This window comes from Typopeltis vanoorti, chromosome 3 (assembly GCF_054136105.1).
Source record: "Typopeltis vanoorti isolate ZY-2024b chromosome 3, IOZ_Tvanoo_1.0, whole genome shotgun sequence".
NCBI lineage: Eukaryota > Metazoa > Arthropoda > Arachnida > Uropygi > Thelyphonidae > Typopeltis > Typopeltis vanoorti.
The window spans coordinates 79748369-79774375 of NC_143551.1; the positions used below are offsets into that span (position 1 = coordinate 79748369).

The 26007-nt window shown below is 36.0% G+C and overlaps 1 protein-coding gene across 1 annotated transcript in view; it reads left to right on the top strand.

The window, feature by feature from the left end:
* The window catches only part of LOC150108311 (plexin-B-like), a 331489-nt gene that overhangs the window by 290500 nt on the left and 14982 nt on the right, over window positions 1-26007 (top strand). The window contains exons 31-33 of the mRNA XM_090390442.1: window positions 769-916; window positions 10461-10601; window positions 14109-14183. Coding sequence (XP_090246568.1) covers window positions 769-916; window positions 10461-10601; window positions 14109-14183 — 364 coding nt within the window. The remainder of the gene's footprint in view (window positions 1-768; window positions 917-10460; window positions 10602-14108; window positions 14184-26007) is intronic.

A 26007-nucleotide genomic window follows, 5' to 3' on the forward strand; every position in this document is an offset into this window, starting at 1 on the left:
TGAACATCATGCACTTCTATTTAGACATTGAATGGCATTCTACTTTGCCATCAGAGACAGTAAACATCCTTAACGGTGTAATTGTGATGATGATGCATACTTTTTAACATGCATTTGTGTAAGATATTACTGTATACAGTATTGCATGTTTCAAGTTCAATTTGCATCCTGATGAGAAGAATCTTTATATGGACTTTTCAGTTGCAGGTGAGTTAGATGATCTCATACAGAAGTAACAGTGTTTTTTTCTCTTGGAAACTCAGGTTTTTCAACCTACATATTGGAAAATTGACCAGAAAACATATGCAATTAACAGGTAAAAGTACTAATAGCAAGTGATAGATGATATAGATGAAGGATAGTCATGTAGTGTGTGTAGACTGTGGGTTGTGTGGTGTGGAGTAGCTGCCCACAATGAGTCCTTGCCTCCCTTGGAGGTAGTATCACATAATAATAATGTATTAAAAGCAGTGCCACCCTAAAATAAATGCTTTTAATTTCATTATATATTTTCTAGGCCATACTGTATTAATGTTTTATATTACCATATAATTTTAAAGTGAATGAACTGATAATATTTTAGGATTAAAAATGACAAAAAAAAATAATTTTTAATATCAAAGAATAACTACAAAAGAAGTGATGGAAAAAAAATTATCTGATGCTTTCCATCTCTTCTTTAATTAACGATGAACTAATTTTCTAAACTACAAATGTAATTCATGCATATTTATAAAATAGTCAAAATCGTTTATTCAATTTTTTCAGTCTTCCACTTAGATTTTGGGTAAATCTTGTTAAAAATCCAGATTTCATGTTTGATGTGGAAAAAACACCTATTGTAGATTCTTGTCTATCAGTCATTGCCCAAACATTCATGGATTCATGCTCTACCTCTGAACATCGGTTAGGTAAAGTAAGTAGAAAATGTAAATCTTTTCTATTTTTGGGAATTGCTAAACTCACAGTAGAATATTTTTGATAGAATTTGTTTATATGTGCATTTGTTAATGCACAACTAAATAGTAAAAAAATTGAAAACTTCAATAATAACATAGCAGGATTCAGTGACTTCTTCAAAATAATTTGTGACAAAGTATGTAAAGACTTGTAAGCATACTAAATATGTAGTTTTAATTTCAGTAATGAGATGGAAACTACATATTTAATAACCTCCATTTTTCAAATATATTTTACAAAATTTGTAAGTCTAGATTTATTAGGTTTATTTCTTCCATACTCTTCATGTCATTTTTCTGCTGAGCAAGAATGATTTTTATTATCAGGCATCTCAATTTCTGTTTAAATTTGGCTTTTATGTGAAAAATAAAAATGTGCATCATTTTGTCAAAGTAATAACTCCACTTGAAATGGACATAGTTTGATAATTTATATATATACGTGTACACTGCTTGGAAAGAAGTCAATAGACACCATAGCATGAAGAACAAACACTAATGCACTCACTTTAATAAGATATAGGACCTCCTTTGACTGTGATAACTACAGCACTCCTATGGGGCAAACTTTGCTTGAGCATACGATAGTGATTAATGGGAATTTTGGATCATTCTTCTTGTAGGCATGTAATGAGGTCCTGGACTGTTTGTGGCATTTTCATAGAAACGCCACAAAGTAGGAAGCATTGCATTGTCCAGAATGTTCAGATACCTTGCAGAGTTCAATATTCATGGCACCACAAACAGAGGTCCAAGCCAAACCAGGAAAATCAGGACCATATCATCACACCATCACCTCCAAATTTCATAGTTGGGGTTATGCACACTGGTAAGAGATGTTCACCAGGAATCCACACCCATCCATTTGCTTGTTAGAGGATGTAGCATGATTTGTCATATAATAACACAGATTTCCAAGCTTCAACGTCCTACTGTACATACTCTTTGCACCATTGAAGACAATACTACATACTGGTTTGGGTAATGTGAGGCTTGCATATTGCAGTGTCCTACCATGGAAGCCTATATTGTGCACCTTGGTTCTGAATGTTTTTGTGCAGAGCCGTGTTCCAGTCAATGCCCAGAATGTGCATTAAATGTGTCAGCTGATGAATGGCAGTTTTTACATATTATCCTTCGTAGTACCAAACTATCACGTTTAGTGAGCGTGGTGGGTCATCCACTGCATGTAGCTCCTGCTTCCATCTCAGTATGGTATCACTGATTGTTGATCTGGGATGGCCCAATTTGTCAACAATTTGCCGAACAGATAGGCCTGCAAAATGGCATCCTATCACAACGCTTCTTTCAAACTCTGTCAGTTCCCTTCTCACAGCCAATTCACCAGAACACAGTTGCACTGACTTGGGAACATCATATTCCTCTAATTTATACTGGCTGCAAACACATAAGTTGTTACATGGTATGGTGCACATTGCCGATGGGAGTGTCTGTTGACTTCTTTCCAAGCAGTGTATATGCATATATAGATATATACATATATATATACACATACAGTTGACTCTTACCATAGGACAGTGATGGCGAACCTATGACACGCGTGTCAGCACTGACACACTTGAGGGTTTCAGGTGACAGACCTTAGATGTTGAAAAATATTGGTATTCTAATGAAAAAACTAATTTCAGTTTATTAAATAAATAGCCTAACATGATATGTATAAGTTACCATCTATGATTAAGTAGTTAAATTTATAATGCATGTATGCAAGTGGCACATCAACAACGTCAATATTTAAAAAAAAAAGATGTTTGACACACCTGGGTAAAAAGGTTCGCCATCACTGCCATAGGAAATACTGCTGAAACAAAGATCCAGACACAATGCTATATTAAAAAAAAAAATTACAGTAGTCAGCTGTACACTATTCCTGTTGTCCCTACAAGTTCATTTTAGTGAGAGTCAACTGTATATCACTGCCACACATAAGGGGTTGCAAAACAAAAGTAATCTCTTGATAGCTTGAGAACTATAGAGTTTAGTCTTTGAGGATACCTAAAATAACAAAAGTAATGACTGCAAATGATATTGGCAGCAGTTGCTTTTAGGATTAGCAGAAATGGGGGGAATTGACGAATGCCTTTTTTTGTTTTCAGGTTATTCATGACTTTTTTTTTGTCAGAAGGCAATAGGATATCTAATGCATTGTTCCAATTATAATTGGAGATGATCTATATTAAGGATCTATGCAGAAGTAGATGAAAAGAACGATGTCACCTAAAGATAAAGTTGACATCCTGACATCATTCTTCTAATCTAATTCCTGCATAGATTTCTTCTAATGCAAATCATCCCCAACTATAACTGGAACAAAGAGCAGGAGCACAGACAGACAGAAATTGTGCAAGGAACTAGAAGGCACAACTGCTATTTGAGCAAGAGGCAAGTTTCTACATTTAACTCTTTCAAAGTTAGACTTAGCTTTGCTAATTATTTTGTAGCTGCTGCAAGCTACAGTATAGGTTGTGAATGAAGTTTTTCTCTGGAATGACTTAAGGTATGTTGCCCTTTTCTATTGGACTACTTGGCACACTTTTTGGTAACCAGTGGCTTGGGTATTGGGCAGGAAATTTGACCATTGGAGAAATTATGGCCATCATTGACACAGCCATAATTTCTATAACAGGATCATAACAAGTATATTTAGATCTGGAGAATAGAAACAGTAATCTGACTATGGAAAGGAGGAGTAAAAGTCTCGGAAGTCTTCCTACTTGGCATTATTAGTGCCAAAGGATTGGTGGTTGTGAATGGATGAAGGTAGTTCTGGAAAAGAAGGAAGTATCAAAAGTGCTTGGAAAATAAGTCAGCAGGTGCTCTGAGAGAATACCGAAAAATGTAAGAAAACAAACCAGTATGTAAAAGTAGCTAAACAAAAGTCACAGGAAGACCGATAAGAAGACCAATTGAAAAAGGCTTAGAAATGTAAAAGGAACCAGAGACAGTAAAGGTGACAAGACAACTGAAGATAAAGATATTCTTGGTGTCTGGAATAATTAGTTTATCAGACACACTTTTTCATAAGAATAAAGAATAATAATTTTTATTATTGCAAATATTTTGCCCAGAAATTAATGGGCCATTATTACCTTGTAATTATGCTGATGCACTGAGATCTTGTTAATATCCACTTTTTGTGATAAGTGATGGTAGGAGGATGAGTCGATGTATCTACCAGTAAAGGTTGACTACCTATAAACTGAAAAATCAAGAGTCTTGCAGACAGAGCTCATATGATCTGCTCTTCTGATAGATGAACCGAATAAAATTAAAAACAATCTGATATATAATGGATGTCCGCTCGGTTAGCCAAGTGGTTATGCGCTCTGCGACCATATGCCTAGGAAAGGAGTGTCCTACATTCGATTCTCGTTGTTGATGTGAGGAGCTAAGGATATTTCTCAGATATAACCAATTAGCCGGTCTTGGGCATGGACTGCAGAGTTTTTCTCCTCAGTTTATCTGGGATTTTCCTCCTGCAAAACAGGCAAACCAGTCTTAAGAACACAATGCTTCACAGACAATTATATGTGGTTGAGCATGGGGGGGGGGGTAACGATTCCACCTCGTAGTGAGTTATGAGACCCAAAAATGGGAGGCCAAGGACGTACATGAGGCTGTAGTGCCAAAGAAGAAGAAGAAGATATATAATGGATACAAAAAAAACTACCATTCAAAAAATCATTGATAATTATCATTCTTCTACCAGACTATAATCTGATGTGATTAAAGGAACCTCAGAAAAAATAGCAAATTCTTCATAAATTCAAATTCAATCTATATGTTTCCTTCAAACCAGCTCAGAAACTGTCTTCCTTCCTACCATCAACAAAGAATACATTACCACCTCTTCCTTTACCATGTGTCTATTAAGTACCCTACTCATGTCATCTTTCCTATTTTGGATGGACTGGCACCATTCTGCCTTGATTAAAATTGAAGAACATCAAGACTATATTACATTTTTGGAATGTGACAAGTCTGGCCTTGCTTCTCATGCCATTGACACTGGGCACAAAGTTTTTTGGAACCAGACAAAACGTCTTCATTCACTCCAGCAAGTTCAAATTTAATCGTCCTTTCCTTGAAACACGTGAAATGCTAAGATGTGCCATTAATTCTCAAGTGTAGTGTTTCCCAAAGTGTATTATGCATACCCCTGGGGGTACATGTACCACAGTAGGTCTTTACAAAGTATGAGGCATTATTCTATAATTAATTTCTCAATAACTAAAAAAAAATCTAAAGAACATTTTAAAGAAAATGGGTGTCTAGCACTTATCATCTGACTTCTACTAGGAACACAACTGGTTGGCAGCACAATTGAGTTCCAAATGCATGCTTCAAACTGTTTGCATTAAAAGTTTAAATTCAAATTGTTCAAAGCAGATTTCACCAAATTAACTTCTTCCCAACAGAAACAATTTTACTTGTGTCATTAAATATTTTTATTACTGAAATTTAAATTTCACAATTTTTGTTTTAGTGTATGTATATTGGATTTATATAAAACAAATTTATATAAAATGTGTTTAGTAATTAAAAAAAGACATTGCTTCACATGTTTGCAATTTATTATAATGCAAATGTTAAATATTATTATTATAATTTTTCCCAAATTGCCTTTATCTGAGAGCAGTGTTACTAAAATTTTAAAAGGGTTACACAGGTATACTGAAAATTTGGGAAACACTGCTGTAGAGCAGTGGTCTCAAACTCAAATTGCATGCGGGCCGAATGCACGATATGAAAGCAGCTGATGGGCTGAAATTTTTTTTTTAACGAAATGACAGTGAATATATATATATATATATATATATATTGAACCGTACTTACCCCTAATGTATGGATACCACCCCTTTATTATTATTATTATTATTATAATTATTCAGGCCTCCATGGAGTCAAAAGACTCATCGTGGGAGGTCCTTCCTAAGAACATAAAGTCTGTCAAGACTCATCGAGGGGAGGTCCCCCCCCCCCCCGAGAAACACAAAGTCTATCATACCACTCCTTAAACTCATTGACTGTTCTTGCTCTCACCACTCCATCAGACAATGCATTCCACGGTTCAACCACCCTCCACGCAAAGAAACCACACCTCACCCTCTTGCTCACAGTTTCCTTTCGTAACTTCCAGGGATGGCCTTTTGTCATCACTCCTTCCTGCTGTTCAACCAAGCGAAAGAACTCCCCAGTGTCAACCCTGTAACCACCTCTCAACAGTTTAAAAGTCTTAATCATATCACCTCTCCTTCTTCTATCCACCAAACTCTGCAGTCCACATTCCCTCAGCCGATCCTCATAACTATCCTTGTATAGTCCTGAAACCATCTTTGTCATCTGTCTTTGTATCCTTTCCACAGTTAATTTATCCACTTCAAATCCTGGGGGCCAACTTTTATAACCTTTATAATTATGAAACCCTTTTATAACCTTTATAACTTGAGAATAAATAATGACAACCTATTCTCTTTCTTTTATTTATTAAATTTTTCTTCGACACATACAGAAAAAATACATATGTTTGTATGTAAATAATTATAAACTTCTTTATTTCTTACTTCAACTTGATACTTGATGGCATTTCGATTCTGATAAAGTTTGTAGCCTTAGAAAAAATTACTAGAAACTATCTTCATCACGGATTGTAGATGCTCATCGGTCAATCGGGTTCTTTTCTTAGACTTATTAATTTTCAACTGCGAAAAAACTGTTCACATATAAATATACTCTCAAACAAAGCGATTATTCTTATTGCAAAAATTCGTAACTGAGGGTATTTATCTTTTGACAAGTACGAATAAAAGTTAATCAAATCTGTATCTTCAAATCTTTGGATAAGATTTATATCACACTGTAAATTAATTAGCTCTATTTGTAGATTTTCTGATGCGTTATTCACGTTTGTTTTTAATGGTAATGAAAATAATGTAAAATCGGACTCCAAATCATTAAAATCTTTAAATCTTTCTTCAATTCTTGTCATAATAATGCTATTTTTCTTGCATATTCTTGAGATTTTTCATTTGAAATAATAGGGCAGGATTTAAGATATAGGAAATGTACGAAATTTTTTGATTCCAGTTGTGTTTCCCATAATTGCAATTTAACTTTAAAAGCTTTAATACAAGCATACATGTCAGTGATAAGTTTATTCTTTCCTTGCAGCTCTTTATTGAGAATATTTAAATGGCCAGTTAAGTCAACAAGAAATGTTAAATCTGTTATCCATGTATAATGTTATACATGGATAACATGTATAATGATATATTATACATGTTAGTTCGAATATTATAACATGTTGTGTTGAAAATTTTGATTTCAGTTATTAAATCAAAAAACCATTTTAATACAGCTCCTCGACTTAGCCACCTCACCTCACCTCGTTATAATAAATCATTTCTCCATACTCATTTTCAATTTCTTCAAGCAATGCAACAAATTCTCAATGATTCGGAGCTCATCCACAGATAAAGTTTACTGTTTTAGTTACTGTTTCCATAACACTATCCATCTGCAAACTTTTGGCACAAAGTGCTTCTTGATGAATAATGCAATGTATAGTGCAAAATTTATTCTGAAATTTTTCTTCTTTCACTATATTTCTTAATTTTACCACTACTCCAATTTTTTTACCAACCATAGCAGCTGCACCATCACTTGAAAATCCAACCATTTATCCCAACTTAATTTATATTTATCTATTACAGTTTTTATTTCAGAAAAAATATCCTGTGCACCGGTTTTTCCTTTCATAGGAATTATTTCCAATAATTTCTCAATTACTTCAAATTCATCAGTAACACCTCGTATGAAAACGGCAAGTTGTGCTATATCTGTGATGTCAGTACTCTCATCAACTGCCATTGAGAATGCTGCAAAATCTATACTTTTTTCTTTTAACTGACATCGTAAGTCACTAGCGATTTCGTTAATACGTTCTGCTATCGTGTTGGCTGAAAAACTAATATTTTTAAATAATTGTTGTTTGTCAGGACAAAGAAGTTCAGCAGACTTAATCAAACAATCTTTAAGGAATTCGCCATCAGTAAATGGTTTTGATTGTTTTGCAATGATGTGCGCAAGAGCAATTTTGCATGAACTGTTGCTTCACTGGATTTATTTGCTTCAGTAAAAAAATTTTGTTGTCATTGTAAACCAGATTTCAGAAACTGTAACTTTTCTTCCCTCAATTTGCCTTTCAACATTTCAAATTTTTCTTCATGATTCGTTTCGTAATGGTGACATAAATTGTATTCTTTTTGAACTGATATTCCCTTATTATTTTATTGCACACAACACCACAAAAGTGCATAATTTCCCATTTATCTTGAAAAACATGTCCTTCTTCATCCACTTTTCTTTTGCTCTTTGTTAAAGACATGGCTTGCAGTTTAATCTCTTAATTAAAATCACTATTATAATTTTATTTACAACTTTAATTCAAGAAGATGAATTTTCATATGAAAGCAACACCTAAAAGTTATGAACAATTCTAAATGATAGGTATTGATATAATGTAGATCTAACAACAAGCACAAATAAACAGGTTTTATAAGCCATACATTAGTTTGTCTCCATCTACATTGCAATATGAACTGCGCAGATGTGCATCGGAAACACCAGAATACTGAAGCACCACCAACTGTTGGCTGGTGAACTAAATTTACTGATTGTAAATTGTAGATATGGACTGAGCTTATGTGCACATAAGCTCAGTCCATATCTCTATGTCTCTAAAACTATAAGCACCATATTTACAACAAATACATAATTGAAATGTATTCGCAGCCGTGTAAAATTGCTTCGTGGGCCGGATGAAGCCCATGGGCTGCCAGTTTGAGACCACTGCTATAGAGCATTCCTTGCAAACACATAGGTTATATATTGTCAAGTTTACTTAGTTCCTCATATACCTTCTGATCACTCACTATCAGTTCCTCCTTTAACATACCCTCTGCACTCCAGCTTCTCATGATGTCACCTTCACAAGGATAAAATATCCTGATAAACTACTTATTGAATACTACAACTATATCCTCTGTATCAGTTACTAATTACTAATCTACCATTGTTACCAATTAACATCATCTTGCCATAGTCCTTCATTCTTCTTGGCTTTACTGGATAATTTCTGCTTATACTTCAATTTTTCTGTCTTTACTAACCGAGTCACCTTCCTGGCCTGCTCTTTGTACTCGTTTTGTAGCTGATTGTTATGAGTGTTCATTTTGTGTTGCCTCTCCAGTACAGTGGCTTCTTCTGAATTTCATACTTAATCCTTTCATTCATCCATTTTACTCCTACCATATTTAGCTTTTTATCTTTGAATACTCAGACATTTCTGCTGTTAAATAGCTTTTGATCAATGCCCAAGCAGCATCTCCTTTCCTCTCAACTCCTCTTCCCATGCTATAGCTCCTAGCTGTCTCCTAAGCTTTTCATAATCAAGTACCTTGTAATTCAACATATATCTCTTCTTCACAGACATTCTCATATGACTAATGAAAGCACAACATGCTGTTTGCTTATCATGTAATTGTTACCTAATAATCAGCTAACTAAAAATAACAAGTAATGAATTAAATATCTGGAAACAAAAATATCATTTTATGAACTTTTTGATAGGCCTTTAAATTTTCCAACCCATACCCATGTGATGGGTCTCTTGACTTAATAATAAGCAATCAGAATAGCCAGCGAAAGAGATTGAAAAGCATAAGTAAAAAAACAACTAATTAAACCATTTCTGATTACTATAATATAGATTGTAGAAAACGTATATGAAAATAAGAATTGAGTATGATTAAGGAAGTAGACCAAATTTTCATTTTTCTTCAAGATTATTTTAGTTAAAACTTACTTTGTTTGTAAAATAATTTGTACATATAAGTGTGTGTGTGTGTGTGTGTGTGTGTGTGTGTGTGTGTGTGTGTGTGTGTGTGTGTGTGTGTGTGTGTGTGTGTGTGTGTGTGTGTGTGTGTGTGTCTTGTTTATGTATCCCTATCCTTGATAGATTGCTATGAATACTATAATAGTACTTTGATGAGTAAGGTTTAAATAGGCTAGGAATTCAGTCTAAAGCTAAAATCTAGGAATTAATTGATGATTAATTAAAAATTCCAGGAATCCTATCTTAAACTTAGTAATTTTAAATACCTTTTCAGGCATCATTACATAAGGAGCTAGTGTAGACAATGAAAAAACTGTTATCTAGATTACTACTGGAATAAGAATACTCATTTCATTATGAAATGATTAGCTGTGTAAATTGTTACTATTGTAACTGCATGTATTCCATATTGTCATCCATAAAACAAATAATATTAAAAATTAGGAGAAAGAGGGAGGAGGATCCAACTTTCTTACCATATTTTAACCAAGAAGCTTAAATCAATAGACAAAGCTAGTATATAGAACAGATACCAGCCTTTGCATAATATTTAGTGATATTTAGTTGAATATTATTCCTTACAGGATTCACCATCAAATAAACTTTTATTTGCCCGTGATATTCCTACATATAGGAAGATGGTAAATAGGTTTTATCAAGATATTGCTGCTATGCCAGCAGTGGCTGATCAGGAAATGAGTGTAGCTCTCCAGACATTATCATTGGTAAGTATTTGAGGTTAATATATATGCACTAATTATTTCTGATTCTGATGTTTCATTTTCACCAAATAAGGTATCCTTTTAAGTCTTCCTTTCTATAAAGATAAACATTAAATCTTAGACATATCATAAGTGACTTTTAAATGTTTGATATACAACACACCAAAAGTAAAACTGAAACCTAGTATAATTTATTGTAGTGTGTATTTGAGTGTACACACACACACCACACCACACCACACCACACCACACCACACCACACCACACCACACATATATAATATATACACAGGGCTTGACAAATACTCAACTATTCTCCACCTGACAAAATCATTTGTCAGGTGGAGAATAGTTGCAGACTGAACAAAATATATTTTTTATTTAATATGAAACTTTATAAACAAAATCTCTTTAGTGATGCTTCATCTGTATTTTCTTAATCACTCTGCAGAATTCCTATTGAATTATGGGAATGTATCATTAAAAAAAATGGGAATCATGAGCGAGTATATTTTTTGCATGGTAAGTAGGGTTTTTCCATAATTTGTCAATACAGATATATGAATATATATATTATATATTCATATATCTGTCCAATCCAAGATTGCACATAAGTCATTCTCTGTCATAACTTAAATGTTATGGACTGTCATAACTTAATGTTATATCATTTCCATGAATGAAAGCAGTATTTTACAGCACATGGCCACCTAAGGGAAACTATGTGCTGTAAAATACTGCTTTCATTCATGGAAATGATAGCAGATCTCATTTGTTCCTTAGTTCTTCTCTAATGCCATACAATACAGTGCTATGCATTTTAGGATGAAAAAATTGCAAACTGTGAACTGCATTGAAGGACCTGAACTGAAGAAATTGATGATATAGGAACTTGGAGTGATTGAACAGAATTGTGAAGTTTAGATGACATATTGTATATGAGGAAATGGTGGAAAGAATCCAGAAGCAAATGATCAAAATAGTGCCAGATCTATGAAATGCTCTCTATGAGTATTGATTGAAGGTTCATGGATTACAGAGTTAACAGAATGGAAAAGAGGAGAAACATAAATTATTTTAAATAGTTTTATAGGATTGATACAGAAATTACATGAAAAGAAGAAAGAGAGAGAAAAAAGCAAGGAGTCATCCCTGAAAATTGTGTAAGAGTGTATGTGGTTAGAAAGGGCATAAGAACTAGTTTTTTTTGCTTGAAGAATGGTGAAGGATTGCCAGTACCATGAGTACTTTGTCAGTGAATGAGTTCAGTAAGCAGTATGATAGATATTATTATTTTGAACCTCCATGCAATCATAAAACACCATAGGAGGTCCATCTTAGACAGCACAAAATCTATCATCACTCCTTAAACCCATTTACCATACATATTCATCCCTGTCATATCAAATAGTCACTTCTCCCTCTCCAGCTAACCATCTCCTATTGCAACTTCCAGGGATGGCCTCTTGTTCTTACCCCTTCCCCTTGTTTAGATATAAAATCTTTCCTGTGTTACTTTTGTAAAGATCTATCAACAATTTAAATGTCTTAATCATATCCTCCCTTCATCTGCTATCCACCAAATTCTGTAGTTTGCATGCCCTCAGTCTATCCTCATAACTAACATGACATTGTAAAGTCCTGAAATCATTTTGGTTATTCACCTCTGTATCCTCTCCAAGGTTAACTTATCATCTTCAATAATATCTTGAAACCCTGATGGCCAAATCTGGGCATAATAATCCAGATGCTGCCTGATGGAATCACTACTCTTTTATCATTACTGACTAAAGTCCTTAGTATTTCTCTGAATTATCATCACCACCTTCACAATATGTGCCAACACATTTACCATTCCTGCTGATGAATATTTCTTCACTAGCCACCATGGCCTACTAATATCTCTCCTTTACAATTCTTCCATCCATTGAATTGCCACAAGTTGATTCCTAATATTATTATAGTCACCTACCTTATAAGTCCACATAAATTCCTTTCTCCCTAATACATCTGCATGTCTATTCAGCCTCCAAGTCAAGACTGCATAATCACTCAATTGCCCCTCACCAGTGAGGGGCAACTCTTGAACCTCCTGTTCGCACTAATACATGTTGCCTGAGACATTTTTGCTCGATTCCAGAAATTTCATTCCTATACTCTTTCGGGGAATGCACTCTCTAGAGTAACCTCTAGAGAGCGCATCTTTATATGGACTTTTTCAATTGAAAGTGAGTTAGCCAATCTCATATGGAGATAGCAGGGTTTTTTCTCCCGAAAACTCAGGTTTTTCATCCCACATACAGACAAATCGGCTCTTCAGAACACATGCAATTTACAGACAAAAAATACTAGCTGTGGTGGTTGTGGGCAGTAGGTGGCATTGATGTAGGTAATTGGTAATAGAGGTGCTGTGTAGTAGTGGAGACTGAGAGTTGTACAGTGGGTGTCCTCCCGCGATGAGTCTTCGGACTTCTTGGAGGTGTCACGAATAATAATAATAATATAGTGGAGTTGACAGAGACCAAAGAGCACAAGAGTCCTACAGTTTAATGTTCTAAGGTCTAGTTTCCAATGGCAGCATGATCTGGTTACCCGGGGATTCTTAGCACCCTCTGCCATTGGAAACTAGACCTTAGAACATTAAACTGTAGGACTCTTGTGCTCTTTGGTCTCTGTCAACACCACTATATTATAATGGCTTGCTGCCGTAGGTGGTAACAATCCAGCCTCCGTTGAATGAGGGTCATTTTATTTCTGTCGACTTCATCTTGGAAGGTTAGGCCATAAATTCACCATGCTGGTCCAGTGGTTGGTGAATGGCAATATTTTCACATGGGATCGCCAGTCCGAAAACCACTGGTCCATGGCTCTTTATTCAATATATTCAGAGCTGCCCTGATATCCAACGGATGGTAGTCAGGGTTTCCCCCCATCCGCCACCTAGGGGACGTGCTCAGTACCCCGTGGGAGTCCCGAGAAAATATCACTTTATTATTAAAATACTCTGGATCAGAGATAGTTGTAGAAAGAGTTTTTGTTTGGTAGAAAGTAGAATGATCCCACTGATGAGCCTTTACTAAAGGTCAAAACTGGTCTGGGAAAGTGACCGTTCCCATAATGCATATGTCTAAAAGGATGTGTTTTGCATTATGGGATATCTAGGCAATTGATGTGAAGTCATCAGCCTCTATATACAAGTATCTTAGTCATGAAGATTGATTGATTGTATATATGTGTATACTCCAAATGATGGCCTTGATATGAAGGTCGAAATGTCAGGTGATTATTTTGGTTTATACTAATTGATGTTTTATTGCTATACAGTAGTTGTCTCCATAATTTATTAACATGAATGCAGATTACTCTCTAACTATGAATGAAAGGATTATAGCTTTCTAATGTAGCCCTTTTTTCCCCCTGTGTATTTTTACTGAATCACTCTGCAGAATCATTGACTTTTCTCTGTTTAGTTTGTATATCTTATTTGGATACAAATTTCTTCTTATTTCAGGCTCATGCAGGAGAGGTAGATACAATAAATGCACTGAAAGAATTGTACATATATATTACAAGATACAATGAACAGGTATGTATTCTAGGTATAACAAAACAGTGTATATTAGTATATATAAGTGCATTTCATGTTTAAAAAAAATGGAAAAAAAATTTAGATGTTGCATTTTGGTACTTTGTTTATTTTCTTCTGTAATTATCATGTGTGTATGAAACAACATATAACACAGTTTGACTACTAATCAGTTAGGTTGAAGGCTAGCTTGTCCCTGTACTCTGGCTGTTTGCATTTGGTTGGAAGTAAGGGTAAAAATGGTAAAGAAAGTAAGGTAAATTAAATATTGTATTCAGAGAGGAAATTATCAAAGATACTGAGTATAATTTCTCAGAGTTCAAATCTTAATGGGACAGTCATTAAAAGATGCAAAAAAAGACCTGTTTATCCAATGAGATACTGCAGTTCATTCATATTAATGTCAGAAAAGACATACTGATGTTGGAAAATGTACTGTCAGAGAGCTCCTGAAAGATTTGTGTTTTTTTTTTTTATTTATTAGGTGTTTTCTTAGATTTAATTGTGTATTTTTAGTATATTATTGTATACTCAGGTTTTTAGTGTAGTTATTATGCTAAATCATTTTATAACATAATTTCAGAAATATTATTAGTTTTTACTACTCTTAAAAATAGTGCCAAAAACTCATCGTAACAAGGCAGTGATTAAAGCTAAAGTTGTTGCTACTGAGGAGAGTGTTTGTCCTAAACAAAAGCACTGCTGCAGTGATGATAATAATTTATCTGAGGATATGTTGACATTAGAAATACTTGGTTTAAAGAAATTATTAGGAAATTGACCAGGGAATTGGAAAAGGTGGAAAAATGCTTGTCTAAACTTCGACAGGATAAGAAAAAGGATGAGAACAAGAACAGGCAGGAAAATACTGAACATGAAAATCAAAACATTAATAACAACAAGGTAAGTCAATTAATATCTAAGAAAAAAGAGGTAATATGGTATGGTGACTCAATTTTAAAATTGAGTCACCATACCAAAATTAAAAAAGAAATGTAAAAGATATCGTAATGTTGGTCAGCTCAAAAAAAAAAATCAGCTAACGCCTTTTTTTTTTTTTATTCCCGTATACGGGAGTAGGCGAGGCCATTTAGCCCTATCTAACTTTTGGAGACTGAGTGGGCAGTTCAATCTCCACTGGTACCCAATCAGAGACAGATGGCCCAAGGCTACCACTAATTAAGCGGTACGCAGTGAAGAGAGACGGCTCAAATGTGCTGCCATCTTGTGGTCCCTAGCCCTAACACAATATATTTTTTTAATGTCTGAAATAATGTGGGTTCTACGGTCGATTTTCTTGAGTTTACAGGAGGAAAAACCTGCTTGCCCGTGCCAGAGATCGACTAACTCGGGAACCGGTCGAAAAAAGGCTTAGAAAAATTTCCTCTAGTCACCGACTAGACTCGAAACCAAGCCTTCCTTCGTGCGGCCAAGTGCGGTGGTGTGCAAACGCCACATCCACTGAGCTACACAGGCTCTAAACCGTACTGCCCGCACTTAAGACTGGCTAACTTGGCTATGCCTGAGGAAGATCTTCAAGTTCCTCACGTCTTCGATGGGAATCGAACCTGGGACACTCCTTCTCCCGGCATATGGTTGCGAAGCACAAGGCCACTAGGTTAACCGCGCGGACCGTAATGTTGGTAGGTACTAATAATTTAAATGGTGACAAACATAGTGTGAGATAAGATATGAAAGGTCTGTTAGAAGAAGTGAGAAAGAGTGAAAGAGTAAAAATTTTAGGATTACTACCTAGATATGATAGTACTGAGTTAAGAAGGAGGGTGATGATAGCAAATGATTTTATGCACAGGCTATGTAGAAGATATAAATGTGAGTTTTTAGATGTGTGTGCGGGGTGTGTTTGATGGCAGAAAAGATTTGTATAAGAATGATGGTTACACTTGAATGCATTTGGCATCAGAAACCTGGAGAAATTACTTCTTGGTATGAGACCGAATGCAGAGAGAAAGGGAAACTAGATCATGAAGAGAGGAATGGGAAAAATGTGTGTGAAAGTTCAGCTATGGTATACAAATGTGATAAAGATAGGAATGCCTTTGAACATGGTTATGTATGTGGCGAAAGAGTGGAAAAATATGCTTTGGTTCGGACCTTTTAAGTATGTCTTGGGAGGGAAAAGAGAAAATTCTAGAACAAGACCAAATAGACTGCATGTCTAATTATAAGAATAGGCTAGGTTGTAATTTATTATGTCTATACACAAATGCCAGGAACATTAGAAACAAAGGTGTTGAGTTTGTTGCTTTATTGAATACAACGTGGCCTAAGATTGTTGGCATTAGTGAAACCTGGCTATCAGAATCAGATATGGTAAGTGGTATCGTGTGTAATGGATATACTATTTTTAGGAATAACTGAAGAGATAGGAGAGGAGGAGGAGTTATTTATTTATTTCGTATCCAAAAACAAGTGGTTCAGTGTAAATGGTACAACAAGATTTACAACAAATTAGGATACATTACAATGAGATCAGCTTAGATATGGTAGGTGAATTATACAGGGAATAATAATTAAATATGAAAAAAGGAAACTATACATAACTTATATACAATAAATATGGTCAGATGTTCCTCCAGTATCTTGCACAATCAACTGTTCTTTCTGTGCAGGATATAAGGTCCTCTTTTGTGCAAGGTGATGGAAGAAAGGAACAAGAAAGAAGGTGTTCCATGGACTGGGTTGTCCCACACTCACAATTGTCTCGGCCAGTGAGGTAGCCCCATTTGATGAGGTTTTGTTTGCAGCATCCTGTCATTCGAAGTCTGTTGAGGCTTTTCCAAGTATTCCAGTCCAAGTGGGTACCAGGTGGAAGATGTTCAGCTGTTGGAATACCAGTATTATTTTCAGGATATAGTGCAAGCCATTGTTGAAGTTTTGTCTCTGGGAGGTTTTTAGGTGGTTCAACAGTTGACAGGAAGCTGTGTCGAGATCTTAGTCATTGGGGCACTGTGGTCTGGCTGAATAGTGGGTGGTGTTCATCATTCATTTGTCTGCTTCTTTCATCAGCTGAGAATGCAGATCTTCGAATTGAAGGGGATGCAATACAAGCTAAAGTATACAGGTCTTTTAGTGGTGTTGGTTTTAGGCATCCTGTAATTAAGCAGCAGCTTTCATTCAATGCTGGATCAAGTTTTCAGCATGGCAGGATCTGGACCATACTGGGCAGGCGTATTCAGCAGAAGAATAGTTAAGGGCCAAAGCCAAGGAGGAGGAGTGCTACTAATGATATCAGATGACTTAAGTCCAGGTAAGGTAGAAACACAAGAAAAAAATGATGGTAACAATGTCTCATGTAGTGATGAGTTTGAGTCTATCTGGTGTGAAGTGGAGGTTAACAGAATGAAATATATGGTGGGTTGTTGCTACAGACCTGGCAGCTCAGTTGTAGGGGATGAAGAAATGCATCACCAATTTAGCCTTATGGGTACCAAGCAAATGATCATTATGGGTGACTTTAATTTTCCAAACATTGATTGGGTAGAAGAGAAATCTCATGATAAGAAAGAACAAGAATTTATTGAATTGTCGTGAGACAACTTTCTCAAGCAGCATATGAAAGAAGAAACTCGAGGTCAAAAAGTGTTGAATTTGCTCATAGCGTCAGAAGGGATCTCTGTCAAGAATATGGCAAGAATATGTCAAGAAGAATACTTCTTGGTAAGCATGAAGTTCCGATTAAAACAGGCTACATGCTGAACTACAAAGCTGGAAATTATGATCAACTTAGAAGATATACTATCTTTGGTCCCATGGTATCAGTTAATGAATGGAAAAAATGTCAGCAATGCATGGGAATCTTTGAAAAAGTGCTTAAATAAGGCGGTATCTCAATGTATCCCTAGTGTTCGAAGAATAAATGTTGGGAGTGAAATGGATGTGCAGCCTTATTAAGGAAGAGATCCACAAGAAGAAGATGATGTGAAAGAATATCGTGAGAATAAGAGTGAGAGAAGTTATGAAATATATAAAGCTCAGGCCAGAAAAGTAACAAGTATTGTAAGAAAAGCTAAAATAGAGTATGAAAAGAAATTGGCCATGCAAGCTAAAGGCAAGTTGGATACACTATGTTGGATTTTTTTAAGGCATTTGATAGGATACCACACAATAGGCTGTTACATAAACTGGAGAATATAGGATTGGAATATAATCTGTCAACTTGGATCATGGATTGCCTTTGGAGACAATTCATCTATGACTAACTGATGTGAAATAGAGACTGGCAGTACAAAATAAACAGTCAGTTGCTATTGTAGGTCAGGGCATGTGGGAAGAAGTCCCATGGCTTCTACATCTTGTCCCCTCAACAAGCCACAACCAAGTTCAAAACCATTGAAACATAATAGAAAACCAAAATAAAACAGAGATACAACAAATACATCTTCTATTTTAGTTTTACATTCAGTAGGAAATCCACTTGGAAAAATATTACCCTTCTTCTTCATCCAGAAGAGTTGAAGGGATCTCCAAAATCAATCAAGAAACTTCATTCACAGTAGTGTGCTGCAGCAGGCTCTCATCTGCTCCTATAAAGCTCTTCATCAGCTCTTCACCTCTAAGAAGGGACAGCAGAATTAAGCAGATGTTTGCTGATAATGGAATACTTGGGAAGGAAGGTTGTAATTCTCACAAAGGAAGAACTTGCAATATAACTTCCAAAGAGGGCAGGTGGGGGAAGATGGCATGATGATGCTGTTCACACTACAAGTATGACTGCCTATTACACTGTAGCTCATTGTCTGTGCAGCTTTACTGAGGAGTACTGGCCAAATCAAGGAAAGAGAGTGTTTTTTTTTTTTTTTTTTTAAAGTCAGCTGACTTTTAAATATTTACCAGCACACAGCTGCTCATTAAGATGACATTCTTATTGAAGAAGCAACACAATCTGAAAAACTCTTTTGTGCAATATTCATCAGAGAAATACCAATCACATCACAGTCAGCCCCCAAAAAACTTTTCTAGAGACATAATATCAGAGTGAGGCCTCCTTAATGTTCCTGATGAGAAGATCTGCTCTGAATTGAAGGACCAAGCAGTGACAGACATAAAGTGCATCCTTATATGTATAAATATTTACTTGGTTTTCCCCCTAGGAACATCATCCTTACATTAAACATCAAAACCACCAACATCTGTTAAAACAGATTATCTCATCTTCCCAGTTAGGCTCTATATCCCGAACCCTTTGCACTGCTTTCAATGTCAGAAATATGGTTATTCTCAGACTTGATGTGGCAATAAAGCTCTTGAAAACAGACTCTATATGCAAAAGACCAAAATGCTCAATTATGAGGAAGATCACTCAGCCTACTCCAAAGCATGCCAAAGGTGGAAAGAAGAAAATGAGATTTACAACATTAAGACTGAGCAGAGCATCCCCTATTAGGAGGCAAAGAGAACATATATACCAGTAAAGTAGCAACAGAATCTAGTGGTAAACACTGAGAAGGCAACTGTAAAGAAATTGCCAATTGGAACCTTAATCTCTATGTTTGAACCACTTTCTCACAACAATAACATCCCTGAATGGCATGATATGCCTGCTGACTCTTTAGAGCATATCAAAGAGACTAAATGCAAATTCGCTAATCAAAAAAAATAACGGAATGTGCACCACTGAGAATCCAAGGACATGCCTTCAGATCTATTAATAGATGGGATGGATATCTCCATCCCCTCCCCCACAAGAATAAAAAACAATTAATATACTTAGTGCCTTAGAAGGAGTCCAGTTTGACAAAATCTTGGATATTTTTCCCCAGAAAGAAAAAAATGATGGACACTGACTGTCCACAATTCTCCAAAAAGAAAAAAATTAAGGTATATGAAAACAAGACCTCACAGATGACATCAGCAAAAATAATGAAAAGATTTCTACAACAGAATTGTCATGGATTCTGTCAAATTGACAATATCAAAAATCTCTTGCAAGTATAAACCAAAATGTTTTCGCCTGCCGGAACATGCCTGAAGTCCTGATGATTTGGCATCATGAAATGTAGCCATAATTTGTAAGGACAGTGGGCAGCCATACCCTTTTCAAGTCTCACTTAATACAAGTAGGGCAATTAATTCTCAGTCAGAACTCTTATAACAGTAAGCTGCATCTACTTATGTCCTAGTACATATACCCTATCTTCTCAGAATGAGCTTGATGATGCAGTTACCATCTCCTTTACTTTTAATAGGTGATTTAAATGCTTTCTTTTCGGTTTACACAGTGATCTGAATGCATTTTTGAAAATTATGGAGACAACTACCGTGTTTGAATAAAAACTTTAGTTTAATATAACTAAAATCTACATTCGACCTCATCTTCTGGAGCATACAACTATACACAGGAAACAAACTACACTGCAATCAAACTGGTTTGTTAAAGACACTGACCAACCACTACAACAATTGTTGGCCTGACCTCTGGTGGAAAAAAAAAAATTATACATCAACGCTAGAGTCCTATTATTAGTGTTATCTGTTGGTTGTAGAAATATTGGGCACAACAACAAGTATCTATCTACATACATATATTAACATCATGTACACATCCAGCCAGTTGGTATGGAATAGTTTCTAATACTAGCTGAGGATTGGTTAGAGTCCTGACTTATGCTGGATCTTATATATTAGGTAGGCTGAATGTGTGCCATCCAGATCCTTGGAATTTTCATGCCATCTTTGTTGGTGATATTTGGGTGGTTTATCAGGATTTCGCAGGCTTCCTTAAATTTCCTTTTGTACCAGGTTTTTGTGCAGTGTAAAGAGCAGATGCTTTTCCAGTTGATTTGGTGTAAGGTGTTGAGTGTGTGGTCTGAGAGGCCTGCTTCACCATAATGGTTATATTTAATGTGTCTAATTTGTTCTTTCTTGCATATAGGGATTGTCCTGTTTCACCAATGTACGGTAAGTTACAGGTGCAGCGGATGCAATAGACTCCAGGATGTGCTAATGGGAGGAGAGGATCCTTAGAGGAGTTGAATATGGTTTTAAGTTTAGTGGGTGGTTTAAAGGTGGCATTGAGGTTATAATGTTGTAGGATTCTGTTGATTTTTTCTGATAACCCTTTAATGTATGGGATGGCTATGGTTTTACTGTAATTTAGATTCGTTTTTGTTGTGGTTTTATGGAGTATTTTATTAACAGTATTTTTGTTATAGCCATTATTTATGAATGTGTCACTGATGATTTTTAGCTTTTGCTTCAGGGCTTGCTGGTTAGAGCAAATTGTTGTAGCTCTGTTTTTAAGGGTGTTAATGACTCCATATTTTTGTGATGGGTGGTATGAATTAGCATGTATGTATTGGCCAGTGTGTGTTGGTTTTCGGTAGACCGTGAAGGATAGACTGCTAGAAGGAAGACGTGTGACTAGTGTGACTAGGAACGGGAGCAAATTTTGGTTTTCGATTTTGATTTCGCAAGCCCTGAAGCAAGAACTAAAAATCATCAGCGACACATTCATAAATAATGGCTATAACAAAAATACTCCATAAAACTACAACACAAATGAATCTAGATTACAGTAAAACCATAGCCATCCCATACATTAAAGGGTTATCAGAAAAAATCAACAGAATCCTACAACATTATAACCTCAATGCCACCTTTAAACCACCCACTAAACTTAAAACCATATTCAACTCCTCTAAGGATCCTCTCCTCCCATTAGCACATCCTGGAGTCTATTGCATCCGCTGCACCTGTAACTTACCGTACATTGGTGAAACAGGACAATCCTTATATGCAAGAAAGAACACATTAGACACATTAAATATAACCATTATGGTGAAGCAGGCCTCTCAGACCACACACTCAACACCTTACACCAAATCAACTGGAAAAGCATCTGCTCTTTACACCGCACAAAAACCTGGTACAAAAGGAAATTTAAGGAAGCCTGCGAAATCCTGATAAACCACCCAAATATCAACAACAAAGATGGCATGAAAATTCCAAGGATCTGGATGGCACACATTCAGCCTACCTAATATATAAGATCCAGCATAAGTCAGGACTCTAACCAATCCTCAGCTAGTATTAGAAACCATTCCATACCAACTGGCTGGAATGTGTACATGATGTTAATATATGTATATAGATAGATACTTGTTGTTGTTGTTGTTGTTGTGCCCAATGTATTTCTACAACCAACAGATAACACTAATAATAGGACTCGATGTATAATTTTTTTTTTTTTTTTACACCAGAGGTCAGGCCAACAATTGTTGTAGTGGTTGGTCAGTGTCTTTAACAAACCAGTTTGATTGTAGTGTAGCTTGTTTTCTGTGTATAGTTGTATGCTACAGAAGATGACCTTGACATAAAGGTCGAAACGTCGAATGTAGATTTTAGTTATATTAAACTAAAGTTTTTATTCAAACACGGTAGTTGTCTCCATAATTTTCAAAAATGCATTCGGATCGTGTAAGCATAAAAGAAAGGATTCAGATCATCCATGGAAATGATACCCACAAGCGCTGCAATCGCTATGGTAAGCTAAAGATTTGTATTTCTCTCTTGATCAATCGGCTGGCCTTTTTAAAGAGATGCAGAGACAATAACCTTATTCCGATCTGCATCAGGCTAAAAAAGAAATTTATGAGCGCACAGAAAAAGCAATGCTTAGAGAACAGATTCAAACAGCCCTCCAAAAACTAGCTACAACACAAAATCTGGTTTCAAAATTACAATCCGAACTATCGAACTATATTAATCCAGACATTCTACAAGTACTTGAAAGAATTACTGACAATTCGGCCAAATATTCCCTGGAAAAGAATAAAGAAAAACTCAAGACAAAATTCCACAGTGTGAAATAATGGCAAAATATGGCGGCCAATCACAGGAATCCATCCAATCAGAGGACTTCCTCCCCGATAAACACCAACAATCAACAACAAACAAGGGAGACAAGGAGCAACCAACCACCGACAAGCAAGAACCATGTGATTAACCTATCAAACCACACCCTGAACAACGCCGAACTTACGCTGCTGAATAAAGGACTGAACTATGCAATAGCACCTAAAAAGGTAAACAAATTGGATTTTATCTACCACCACATTGAAAGAGGCATCAGGTCCCTACTTAACAATATAGCAGATAAAATACGACTAGAAACTAGTAATGTTCTGAACACTAAGAAAACCATACAGAACAACCTCACAAAAACAGAATTAGCAGCAATTAAATCATTAAAAGCCAAACAAAACATAATAATAACAAAAGCGGATAAAGGTAATGCCACTGTTGTCCTTGACAGGTCAACATACATACTTCAAATGAATCAACTATTAGCCGATAACAACACAAAAAAAATGATAAATTATAACCCAACAAAAAGGATAAAACAGAGAAACTACTCAAGTCCGTCACTTCTTGGCCACCAGACACGGTTAAAAAACTCAAATCCCACTATGCCCCCCCCCCCCAGAATGTATGGTGTTCCGAAAATACACAAACAAAATGTGCCCATTCGACCAATCATGGAAGGAATAGACAGTCCCAATTACTACTTAGCCAAGAAATTAGCACAACACTCAAGGAGTGGTAGGTCATTCCCCCCCCCCCCCCTCCTACATAAAAAACACACCATAACACTCCACAGAGACAACTTATTAGTCAGTTTTGACGTTTCTGCCCTTTTCACTAATGTCCCCATCAGTGACACAATTCTCCTATTCATAACAAATTTTTGCCGGACATTACAGTCCTCTTTGCCCACGTACTACAGTCCGGTTACTTCGTGTGGCAAAACAAATTCTACCTACAAAAAGAAGGTACAGCCATGGGCTCACCATTATCCCCCCCCCCCCAATCGCTAACTTCTACATAAAAACCTTTGAGCAAAGGGATCTTGATTCTGCCATGCTAAGACTGACAGTCTGGCTTAGATATGTTGACGACGTGTTCGCGATCTGGCTGCACGGGCGACAAACGCTAAACACGTTCCTTAGCCACCCGAACAAACAACACGAACGTATACAATTTACCATCGAAATCGAAAACCAAAATTCGCTCCCGTTCCTAGACACACTAGTCACATGTCTTCCTTCAGGCAGTCTATCCTTCACGGTCTACCGAAAACCGACACACACTGGCTAATACATACATGCTAATTCATACCACCACCCATCACAAAAATGGAGTCATTAACACCCTTAAAAACAGAGCTACAACAATTTGCTCTAACCAGCAAGCCCTGAAGCAAGAACTAAAAATCATCAGCGACACATTCATAAATAATGGCTATAACAAAAATACTGTTAATAAAATACTCCATAAAACTACAACAAAAACGAATCTGGATTACAGTAAAACCATAGCCATCCCATACATTAAAGGGTTATCGGAAAAAATCAACAGAATCCTACAACATTATAACCTCAATGCCATCTTTAAATCACCCACTAAACTTAAAACCATATTCAACTCCTCTAAGGATCCTCTCCTCCCATTAGCACATCTTGGAGTCTATTGCATCCACTGCACCTGTAACTTACCGTACATTGGTGAAACAGGACGGACAATTCCTATACACAAAAAAGAACACATTAGACACATTAAATATAACCATTATGGTGAAGCAAGCCTTTCAGACCATGCACTCAACACCTTACACCAAATCAACTGGAAAAGAACCTGCTCTTTACACCGCACAAAAACCTGGTATGAAAGAAAATTTAAGGAAGCCTGTGAAATCCTGATAAACCACCCAAATATCAACAACAAAGATGGCATGAAAATTCCAAGGATCTGGATGGCACACATTCAGCCTACCTAATATATAAGATCCAGCATAAGTCAGGACTCTAGCCAATCCTCAGCTAGTATTAGAAACCATTCAATACCAACTGGCTGGAATGTGTACATGATGTTAATATATGTATATAGATAGATACTCGTTGTTGTGCCCAATGTATTTCTACAACCAACAGATAATACTAATAATAGGACTCTAGCGTTGATGTATAATTTTTTTTTTTTTTACACCAGAGGTCAGGCCAACAATTGTTGTAGTGGTTAGTCAGTGTCTTTAACAAACCAGTTTGATTGTAGTGTATCTTGTTTCCTGTGTATAGTTGTATTCTCCAGAAGATGACCTTGACATAAAGGTCGAAACGTCGAATGTAGATTTTAGTTATATTAAACTAAAGTTTTTATTCAAACACGGTAGTTGTCTCCATAATTTTCAAAAGGTGATTTAAATGGATGCAACACTTTGTGGAGTAGTGACCCAAATAATATGAAAGAAAGGGTTGTAGAGCATATCATCTACTCCTAAAACTCTTAATTCCGCTACAATATCCTCCTCAGTGCTTATCATTCTTACATTATCAGTGACCAACATCATTCTCCCATAAGCATACTTCCTTTTTTAATGTTGCTCCCATCCGTGAAAGGTTATTTGCTACCTGTAGTACATTTTTGTACAGTAGGTACAACAGGCCATTCAACAAAAATAAATGAAAGTTGCTTTGCTTAAATGTTGCCCAGCTGCTGCTGCATCAGATGTAACATCCATTATGAGATTATTGAATATCTGTTGGTATCTGCCATGAATTAACTACTGTAGCTATTCAAGAATTTTCTGTCCCAGTGTATTTCCAGATACCTGGCAAAAGGGAATTATCATTGCCTTTCCTTAGTTAGGGAAGGATCCATAATTCCCCAACTATCAACCAATTGCTCTGACCACTGCTTGTGTAAGATTGTGGAAAAAAATGGTTAGCTCTTGTCTTTCGTGGTTTCTGGAAAGATGCAACCTTTTTTTTCAAGAACACAGTCTAGCTTCTGCAAATATCACTCT